This window comes from Poromitra crassiceps, assembly GCF_964638095.1.
Source record: "Poromitra crassiceps genome assembly, chromosome: 4".
Classification (NCBI taxonomy): Eukaryota; Metazoa; Chordata; class Actinopteri; order Beryciformes; family Melamphaidae; genus Poromitra; species Poromitra crassiceps.
Genome location: NC_139626.1, coordinates 43,864,936 through 43,876,313, shown reverse-complemented (window position 1 = coordinate 43,876,313; position 11,378 = coordinate 43,864,936). Strand labels below are relative to the sequence as shown.

Below are 11,378 nucleotides of genomic sequence, written 5' to 3'. Positions count from 1 at the left end.
GACTCTCATGCATTTGAGTCTTAATTGCCCTTCCCTCAAAATAAGCAAGTGAAATGAAGGAGTGGTCCGTCTGCAGCAGAGATGTCCAATGTAAATCCCCATTTAGGGAGAGCATGCACCCCTGGAGTCAGGCTGCGGCAAAGCCCTGACCTGTGTGAAGACCTCGCTGTAGGCTATCCCCACCAGCTGCACAGTGAATCTCATTGACCTCTGACCTCTGCCACAAGTGTCTCCATTTCCTGCCCGTTGCAGCAACCCTCGCTGTGCGGCGATGTGTTCTCTCTCCTGTCTCTGACAAGCCTGTTGGTGTTAGTGTGAAGCTGCGAGTCATCAGTTCCGGGAGGCTGATAGTGCTGGTCTGCAGAACCCTCTGGAAGAGATTTTGCAGCCCGTTCTGATCTAAGATTTGCAGATTAAGTGCTGGTACTGTCGATCAGTGGCCAGCAGATCAGACTGTGGTTGTACTGGTCAGCTTCCAGGTATGAATGTGTGTGAAAGTGAACAGGGCACTCCTGAAAAAGAGAGCATTGCTCTCAGTGAGACTCCCCCTGTATAAATAAAGGTAAAAAAAAACAAAAAAACATGCATGGCAGCCAGTACACACACAGTCACACGCAAATGCAATTGAGGGCTCAGTGAAATTGATCCTCCACGCTTGGCCCCATCCTGTCTTGTCCTCCTCCATGGTCAGGCCAGGAGCGTTGGGCAGCTGCAGTGAAGCGCCTGCGGGGACCAACTTCTCATATGGAGGAAATCCCAGGGTAGCACGAGGAGAACATGCAGACTCCACACAGAAAGGCCCTTTCGATGAGATAGCCCACCTGGGCACCAGACGTATACCCCCAGTGCCAACAGTGTCCCAGGCAGGAATCAAACCCAGGACCTTCTTGCTGTGAGGTGAGAGTGCGAGGCAAGAACGCTACCACTGCGCCCATAACAGCAAAACTATCAAAATAGCCATTCTACATTCTCTAATTGTATTAACTTATTACCTCCGAAAAGGAGGTTATTTCTGCCTGTCTGTCTGTCTGTCTGTCTGCCTGTCTGTCTGTCTGTCTGTCTGTCTGTCTGTCTGTCTGTCTGCCTGTCTGTCTGTCTGTCTGTCTGTCTGCCTGCCTGCCTGCCTGTCTGTCTGCCTGCCTGTCTGTCTGCCTGCCTGCCTGCCTGCCTGCCTGCCTGCCTGCCTGTCTGTCTGTCTGTCTGTCTGTCTGTCTGCATGCCTGCCTGCCTGCCTGCCTGCCTGTCTGCCTGTCTGTCTGTCTGCCTGCCTGCCTGTCTGTCTGTCTGTCTGCCTGTCTGTCTGCCTGCCTGTCTGTCTGCCTGCCTGTCTGTCTGTCTGTCTGTCTGTCTGTCTGTCTGTCTGTCTGTCTGTCTTTATTGGAACAGTGTAGCATTGGCAAAGGAAGAACCCATTAAATTTAGGAGTGGATCCAGTCTGACTCACAGAACACTCATATCACAGCAGACTGGACTCTTCTTGGCAGAGGTCTGCACTCTCCAAGTGCCCTTCGTGTAAATTAAATAATAGTGAAGTTTAACAATTCATCAATTTGCCAGGGTCCAGGAACCAGGGTCCCCCAGGGACCTGGACCTTAGTTCTAATGGTGGGACAACTGATGCCCCCACAAGACAGGGTACCAACACCTGCCACCCTTTCAAACACTGCGGGATCAACTCTAATACTCTATGCCTCTCCAATCTCCATATCTTTTGCATACTCATCTCATCCGTTTAGTTCTGTTATGGTTATAGCCCCTTATTACACAAGCATGGCTCAAAGGGTTTTACATAGCATCATCACAGTCATATACTACATTATATCTACATGTATATCATATATCTATATACCTATCATATATCTATAAATATCTATCATATACAGTATCTATAAATATCATAGGTTACATACATATACATACTACACATTTGACTAGATGATGTACATTGCGATACTACACAAACACAGCATTAGATCATCATCACTCAATCTAATGACCCAGGCACTTGAAACCTCCTGAGTCCAACTAGTCTCTTCTTCGCCCCAATCCCAGCTGAAGAGCTTGTAGCCCAGTTAATCCCAGCTGAAGAGCTTGTAGCCCAGTTCATCTCAGTTGAAGAACATGTTTCTGTATAACAAATGACCCGGCTTGTGAGGATGGTTTCGATGGTGAAAATAATTACAGTACATTTATTAACAACAAGGTCAACTTCGGCCCAGGACCACGTGCGTCAAGTAGCAACCAGGCGACCTCATGCAACTCAAGCCCATTCGAGGAAACGACCTCTTTCAACAGCCCAAGTTCGGCACTGATGGCATCATCACTGATGACATCATCACCGTTTCAACAGCCCAAGTTTGGCACTGATGACATCACTGATGACAGCATCACTGGTGACATTCATCACCGTTTCAACAGCCCAAGTTTGGCACTGATGACATCACTGATGACATCATGACTGATGACATCATCACCGTTATCCATTCCTGACTGACCTTTCCTGACTGAATGAATGACTCACCCAAACTCACTTCTCTTGACCACGCGCTGCGCAGGCTGCGCACATAAAAACACGATTTCAGACGGCAGCCCGTCTTTTATTGTCACACGAACATACTACAACAGATGCATGCGGCCACTACACACACTCATGCTGACGGTGGCCGGTGAAATATGTCCTCTGCATTTGACCCATCCAGGCTTGTCCTTTCCTCCAGGGGGCAGGCCAGGAGGAGTGGTCGCTATTTTTTTCCAGCGCCCGGGGACCTTCATTGGACCAACTTCAGATGTTGTCGTCACTGGTCGGATGACGATCTTCTGCATGTTTTTAGTGGGGGGTTATGTACGGAGGAACCCCCTGGGGGGTACGGGGAGAACATGCAAACTCCACACAGAAAGGCCCTTTCGACGAGATAGCCCACCTGGGCAGTGGGCACTGAGGATATGGGGGGGTCACAACTCCAGCGCCCACAGCGTCCCAGGTGGGAATCGAACCCAGGACCTTCGAGCTGTGAGGCGACAGCGCTTACCACTGCACCACCGTACCCCATGGTAAGAATACTGAAGACTACATAGCAAAAGAGCATGCAATGTGTCAGTGAGTGGATGGTGTGTGAAAGATGTAGTCTAGGGAGTTTTTTAAGTTCTAAAGTAAAATACAACAAACTAGCAAAGCCAACCCAAAACAGCCATGCTGCATTGGGGGCAGAGCAGAGCCTCCCATGAGTGAGTAGTCCGAGCTTAAGTAGCCCGGGGAGACTGGCCAGGTGGCCCCAGTTGCACTAATATGGAAACGCCACCTACCAGGGAGCTGAGGGAAGAGACAGACAGGGGAGTTAGGCAGGCTCACACAGGTTAGGTAGGGACAGGGGAGCTAACACAAACACAAACAGGCCCTGACAGAACAGGAGGGTCTTCACACATTATCACCATGTCTGGCGGGTTCAGGTGCTCAACCGCTGAAAAGATTGAAAGAACATTGTAATTGCACTCAACTTTAAGCTATCGTATAACTTGTTAAGTGAAATAAGTAATCGTTCACAAGGTTATTATATTTTCACGTTTTTCTATTTTCAATCATTCAGTTCATTATTGTTATGTCTTATAGTGAATTTCCTTAACCCCTAAAGTCAAAACTCAGTTTTTCTTCTTGTCTGAGCTTCATTGTGCAGAATGATGTCTCTTCAGAGTTTGACACTAGAAGGCTGTTTCCACAATTGTTGCTGAAGTTTCTCAGAGCTCACTGAAAAGGCCGTTTTCAACAAGCAAGATTCGTGACTTCATGAATCCTGGAGCCAATCCCTGTTCAGCATTCAACAGTTAAAGCACCAACACATTCTCACTCCCAACTTGTCAACTCTAGATCGGTCAGGAACCCTTGTCGTCACCTTGTCATGATGAGTGAGAATGTGTTGAAAAGCCTGTGTTGTATGCTGTGATTGGCTAGTTATGTTCTAGATCATCCTGATTGGTTGCTTTGGATTTTTAAATGAGGAAGGAGGGGAAGCCATTTTAAGGATTTTAACAAGACAATTGAACCTTTTTTGTGGGGGAAACCATCAGACACAAATGATTATTCATAGAGTATTTTATACACATCTTGAAACATGACTTTAGGGGGTCTTTAAATTTACCTCAATGTGTTTGAAAGAGAGCAGGGGTTGTACCAATCACAAAGGTATCATGAGTATGAAGTCATAAATACGTGACAGTTTTATGTTTCCAGACTTTATGTCCATGCTACCATTGCCTGCTGTTCATTGTCTCTCTTCCTGTCTGGCTAAAAAAAGCTTTGTCAGCCTCTTTGTACGGACTTGAACTTGTGACATTTTCCCTCTGATTCGCATGCCACATACCGAGCAACAACGAGGTATACTCAAAAGTATTCTCAAACAAGACTTGCACACACTCCAAACTCGCATGCTGGTCATTGTTGGCTAATGTTCTTCTTGCCAGTGAGCCAAGCACAACAGGTTCACTGTGGGAAGGGCTGCATTCATCTGCATCTGGCAATCAACAGAGAACGAGGATAATTTGCCGTGACAAAAATTACTTTGTTTAATTTCCTTTTGTTTTTATTCCTGCTCTAGCTTACAAAAATACGTTGGACTCCTTGTTGTCATTTTGGTTTTTAGTTTCAGTTTTTTATTATAATTACCTTGTGTAGTAGCATCAGCTATTCTTTTTCTTGCTAGTGAGTCCATCTATAGGCCGGGGCCCTGAGAGCTCGCTGACAGGCCCTGTGTGGGATCATGAAATTAACCAACCACGGAAAACAACAACATTGTGATACAACATGATGCTTAGTTTGGGTTCCAGTGTGTTTTGAATGTAATATGTTGGAGTTGGTGCAGGTACAAATGATTCAAGGGGCCCCACCCACCCTGTTGGCGGAACATCTCGTGGGAATGGTCCAGTGGTTCTACAGCGGTATGTCAGGCAGCAGGTATAGATCAGTGGTTCTCAAATGGGGGTCCGCGGACCCCCAGGGGTCCATGGCACTTTGCCAGGGGGTCCGCAAAAAGTTTTCAGGTAAAAAAAAAAATATATATATATATATAAAAGAAAATGCTACATGTTACTTATTCCTTCTCAAACTACTTCCTACATGGTGCTAGTCTATCAAAATATCTTGGCTGTCATTGATTGTGTTGCATAGTGGTTTTCTGTAGGCCTACTGTTGACAAATTGTGATATTGTAAGTCGCTTTGGACAAAACAAAAGCGTCTGCTAAATGACGTAATGTAAATGTAATGTAATAAAAAAAAAAATATATATATACGGTATATATATATTTTTTTTTTTTTGCAAAATCTTCATAGTTCAACGAAAATAGTTTATGCTTTAAACCTAAAATGGTTCATGGATTACATTCTAATAACAAACCTATCAAATTAAAAGTCAAGCACGTTACCGTGGCAACAATTAAGCTTAGCCCAAAATCACAAATCAGAATGAGGGGGTCCCCGGTATATTTTATATCTTACCTCTGGTATAGATGTCTTTGCTGCATCCCTTTGGAACTCAATAAATCAAAATCTAATCATGCGGTTATCCACATGTGACGGTTTCAGAAAATATGGCTAGGAAGCACACTGGAGACTTGCTTCTGTGTCGTTCCAGTGATTTGTTTCGGCACTAAAAAAAATCAGCTGGAACGTAAATTCTGCACCAAAGAAAATCACTGTTGCCCGTTTGGGGTTGAGTTCACAGTCTTTCACAGGGATCCATCTGACATCAGATTTGCACAACATCAACGTGGATATTTGTTTGAGAAAACAGACAATGAGATGTACTGTATACTGATAGCAAAAGTTCTTGCTTCCAATTCTGCCTGACGTGTTGCTCGAAATCGACATGGGTGAAATGGAAAGATGTGAAACAGCCCAAACTGCTCAGTGGCTTGAAGACATGTTCCCCTGATCAAGTGAATGGAATGGCATCCTTTGCAGGAAATTCCATTTGTATCACGATGCAGTATTAGCATGTGAGTGTATTAGCATGTCAGTGTATTAGCATGTCAGTGTTAGCATGTGAGTGTATTAGCATGTGAGTGTATTAGCATGTCAGTGTTAGCATGTCAGTGTTAGCATGTCAGTGTATTAGCATGTCAGTGTATTAGCATGTGAGTGTATTAGGATGTGAGTGTATTAGCATGTCAGTGTATTAGCATGTCAGTGTTAGCATGTCAGTGTATTAGCATGTCAGTGTATTAGCATGTCAGTGTTAGCATGTCAGTGTATTAGCATGTGAGTGTATTAGCATGTCAGTGTATTAGCATGTCAGCGTATTAGCATGCGAGTGTATTAGCATGTCAGTGTATTAGCATGTGAGTGTATTAGCATGTCAGTGTATTAGCATGTGAGTGTATTAGCATGTCAGTGTATTAGCATGTGAGTGTATTAGCATGTGAGTGTATGTGAGTGTATTAGCATGTGAGTGTATTAGCATGTCAGTGTATTAGCATGTCAGTGTTAGCGTGTCAGTGTATTAGCATGTCAGTGTATTAGCATGTGAGTGTATTAGCATGTGAGTGTATTAGCATGTCAGTGTATTAGCATGTCAGTGTATTAGCATGTGAGTGTATTATCATGTCAGTCTATTAGCATGTGAGTGTATTAGCATGTCAGTGTATTAGCATGTGAGTGTATTAGCATGTGAGTGTATTAGCATGTCAGTGTTAGCATGTCAGTGTATTAGCATGTCAGTGTTGCAGGTGAAAGACACAGAAATTGATGTTTGTGTGCTTATTTTTCCATTATCATTATTTTGCCCGCGATTTGCATGTGAACTCTAAATCTCAGTAAGCACAAAACAGCAGATGATAAGTCAATGATTAAACACATATTTTGTCTGTATTTGTTTTGCACTGGTATTCATGTGTTGCACAAATTAACACATTTTCATACTCTACTTGAGAGTTAATTGTTGACTTTTAAAACTTAATTAAACAGTATTCAGTGTTTTTGCATTTCATTAAATTACATAATTTGTCAATATTGTCGTTAAAATAGCAAGTCAATGTTTTTCAAGTGGAAATGTGACATGCTACAGTTAGAAATTCAGTAATCCCTGTCTGTCTCCCGCCCTCCCTCTCTCTCTCTCTCTCTCTCTCTCTGTCACAATATCCTTCTCACTTATCCTTATCTTACTGTTTATTATTCTTAGTTAGTATGGCTGGTCTGGGTGGTGCCACTCCTGAACCCAGTGCTGCCTGACAGCAATCTTTTCATAAGCACTGTTTTATCAAAACACAACCGCATTTCATATTTCTATTTTTGCCCAGCGATTTCCTCCTGCAAGCATGTTCAGTAATCTTGCCATGATTCCATTCTGGCCACTGCTTTATTACAACAATCACAATTAATAATGAGGTACAGGCTACTGGAGGAAAACAAGTGAAACATTAGTGATGTTGATATTGGGGTTGAATATTGATATAGCTCACATCATGCTCTCGTCACAAAGGATTCCATGCAAGAATAATAATGCTAGTTATTAGACCAGCAGTAATCAAATGAGAAGGTGGTCGAATTAGCATCCAAATACAGAGAAAAATGTACTTTATTATTACATTATAACGTCATTTAGTAGACACTTTTAACCAAAATGACTTACAATAGTATTTATAATTTTATAATTTTATGGACATGGGTTGTGAGTTGAGTATTTTGAATTCTGAATTTGTGTTCTGCTGCTGTATAAATTAAGTATACCTGTACTTCTGAGCGCTCAAAAGGTAGCCTAATAGAAAAACAACCACTCCATTTATTTAGATGCTAAATGTATTACAGCATGATTTGTGTTTGTACAGAGTCATCTGTGGCTTCACAGACCAAAGAATGTCATTCTATTGTTGATCTACTACACGTTCATTCCCCTCTTTCCGAGTGTGTGACAGGTCCATCCCAGGAGAAGATCTGGGTAGACATATCCTACAGCCCATGATCATGAGGAATGCTCTACGGAAGGAACGGTTGAAGAACCCGTACAGGAAGGGATTGAGAGATGAGTTGATATATCCTAGCCACAGAAACACGTCCCACACCACACCTGCAGTGGTGTATTCAATGAAGGGGTCCACGATGTTGACCGTAAAGAAGGGCAACCAGAAGATCAGGAAAACGCCCATGATGATGCCGAGGGTTTTCGCCGCCTTTCTCTCCCGCCTCATGGCATTGCGGTGTCTTTGCTTCTTGCTGGAGTCCTTGCTCAATCCGGCGCTCATCTGGCTTTCCATGGAGCTGATCTGCCTGGCCTGCCGCTTGGCTGCCTTGTAGATCTTCCAGTAGGCCACCAGCATGATAGCCATGGGCAAGTAAAAGGCCACCAGCGAAGCCATGACCGCGTAACCGCGGTTGACCAGGAACACGCACTCATCTTCGGGTTGAGGGACGTCCACGCCGGCCATGTGGACGCCCAGCATGATGGGGCCGAAGGAGATGAGCATGGGAACGGCCCAGCACACGACGACGAGGAGCGCCACCCGACTCCGGGACATCTTTACGGAGTAGACTAGCGGGTTGCAGACGGCGTAGTAGCGGTCGAAGGCGATGCAGCTGAGATGGAATATGGAGGCGGTGCAGAGCATGACGTCTAGGCTGGAGTGAAGCCGACAGAAGAGGGCGCCGAAGTACCAGCAGCCCTCCACCGTCCGAATCATACTGTAGGGCATCACTACCAGGCCCACGAGGCAGTCAGCCACCGCCAGCGACATGACGAAGGAGTTGGTGGGCGACTGCAATTGCTTGAAGTAGGCGATGGACAGGACCACCAGGAAATTGCCCACCACCGTGCAGAGAATGCCTACAGTGAGGAAGGCATACAGGAACATGCGGGAGGCCTGGTTCCTCAGCGTAGTGCAGGACTGAAGTTCAGTCTGGAGAGAGCTGTTAGCATCCCCATGCAAGTCCAAGCTGCTGTTATCCATGGTCTGATCCAAATCTGTCAAAACACACAGATACACGGGTTTAATGCATGTTTTGGCCTGACTTTGCAGTGAGAAGAGGACTTTCAAAGCAGTTTGCTTATAGAATAAAATGCAAAAATGTACACAAACCATCCAGAGCTTTTGTTTCAGACCCAAATCCTGATCCATGGAAATCCCTCATTAGTTAATTTCTAAACTTAGGTTGACATATGAATCACTGTTTCCCATATCGCCCATAGAGACCATGGGTCTAACAGCACCTAATGCTGCTGCTGCTGCAGTCTTATCTAGGCTGCCATCTCTCCACTTGGTGTGCTGAGCAAAACCAGATGCACCTTTCATAAACACACCTGACTGTTTGTGGATAGATGACTTTTTGATTGTGTAGTCTGAACCAAGGCAAAAAAAAACTAAAGGTGTCAAAAAGGTGTCAAATAATGCCTGGGGCACTGGAGCTTAGAGGCAGCCGTTTTGAAAAACTGTCAGGTACAACAAGACGAGTTCCTAGGGAACGCTCCGTGCAGACCTTAAGGGAATTCTCCCTGTGAGACGACTGTCATCAGTTCTGATGGAGTGAAACTCGCCGTCAGCAACGCAACAGTGTGACAAGCACACTGTCTTACAAAGAGATTTAAAGAATCTGCGCCTCATGCATTGTATTTTATTACCTTATAGGTTTTGTTAACGTTCATTGGTGAGGAATTCAGGGATTGAGTGAATTGCATGTGTTTTTGCCTACTGAGAACAATTAGACGGTAACATTTTCGTCATGCGACATTGCACACATGATATCCCACACGGGAACGCATCAAAATGCCTCAGATGAACAGAATGAATACGACTTTTCCGGCGCTAGTGATGCGAAACCTGGAGCAGAGGAAGATTAGAGGAACGGTTTGAGCTGACTTCAACATTTATTTATTTTTAATGAACACCAAGGGGACTGTGTAGTGATGGAAAGTCCTGCTGAGTGAAAACCTCACCGTCTATCTGTCATGGAGGCCAAGTTGGAGCTGATCATCATCATCATCATCATCATCATCATCATCATCATGATTGTCAACGTCAATGTTGTCAAGATTGTAGACTGATTGAACTGATTTATAACCTCAAACCTATCCTTGAAAATCTTCTGATTGCTTTTGTCATCATCAATCAAGGCTTTAGAGGTTTTAATTGTTTTAATCATTTCGATTGTCAGTGGGAACATTTTTCTCGTTTCACGGTAGGAGGACTACCGGGGAAATAGCCCCTTGGTCTCATGGCAGCTGACCTAATTCCATCAGTTACACCACACTTTTAGTATTAACACTGACACTGCATCTGCAACTCAAGAAGACACACTTGCACTGGCTCAGCAATGAGATGAAATCTAAACAGAAATAAGAATATCTACAGTAGCTGTTGTTTTTTTCGATTTGTAATTTTTTATTTTCAAAGAGTTATGCACAAACATTTGACAACAACGATGACAACAACAAAATAAGAAATTTAAATAACAAAGACAACAGAGGTGTTACAACTAATTGTAAATCACTGACACACCACTGTGAGTTGTACTCTCGGGTAGGATGGTCTGCTCTGGTCACCCGAAGGCTCAGTCACTGGTATACTTTTATATATAAGGCATTACTTGGTCTACTGCCTTCCTACATTTGTGCCTTAATTGCACAGAGAAGTGCTGGTCCTCACTCCCTCCGTTCTCAAGATTACTTGTTGCTTTCTGTTCCATATGTTCGTACTGAATTGGGTAAAAAGGCTTTTGTCCACTCTGCACCTTTAGCATGGAATATGCTGCAGAATGATTGGAAACTAACAGGGTTAATTTCTTTGAACGCCTTTAAATCCAAATTGAGTGTACTTGTGGCCGACTCCACTACATGTGCTTGTTTTTTATGATCTGCTTGAAAAGTCAATACGTTATGTTGTTTGTTTTATCTGTGAAATTTTTGTAACTGTAACTTTTGTACTTGCTGCTGCCTATCTTGGCCAGGTCTCCCTTGAAAAAGAGGTTCTTAATCTCAATGGGATTTTCCTGGTTAAATAAAGGTTAAATAAAAAATAAAAAAAAGAGGTAAGCAGGGGATAATGAGGTCACGAGTTTCGGCCATTCAGGTTACATTTGGTCGGGGGTCCAGTCTTGAAAAAAACTGCATTTTCTTGATCGGTTCACACTCACCTTGGCCCACTCAGAATGTTCCTCGTTGTATAGCGCCACAAGGTTAGTGGCAGCCTTCTCCATCACCAACATGTCTAGGAAAGACCTCAACCACTGATCACTGTCCAATACATCTGCACATTTCCAGTGCAGTGCAATGAGTCTTTTGGCTGTCATACAACCAATCGTTATGATGTTTTGGCCAGGCACCTTGAGCTGAGTAGTCTCGGCTCCCAGACGTTTGGTGAGCTGCGCCACCAAACGTCTGGGAATTTCACTGTCAGAAACTGTC

The 11,378-nt window shown here is 44.0% G+C and overlaps 1 protein-coding gene across 1 annotated transcript; it reads right to left on the bottom strand.

The window, feature by feature from the left end:
- Positions 1–7,848: 7,848 nt before the first annotated feature.
- LOC310775803 (5-hydroxytryptamine receptor 4) lies at positions 7,849–8,928 on the bottom strand (the record flags this gene model as incomplete). Its single annotated transcript, XM_083635935.1, has 1 exon — positions 7,849–8,928. One exon carries the CDS (start codon positions 8,926–8,928, stop codon positions 7,849–7,851), a length of 1,080 nt encoding a protein of 359 aa, XP_083492061.1.
- Between the last annotated feature and the right edge of the window lie 2,450 nt (positions 8,929–11,378).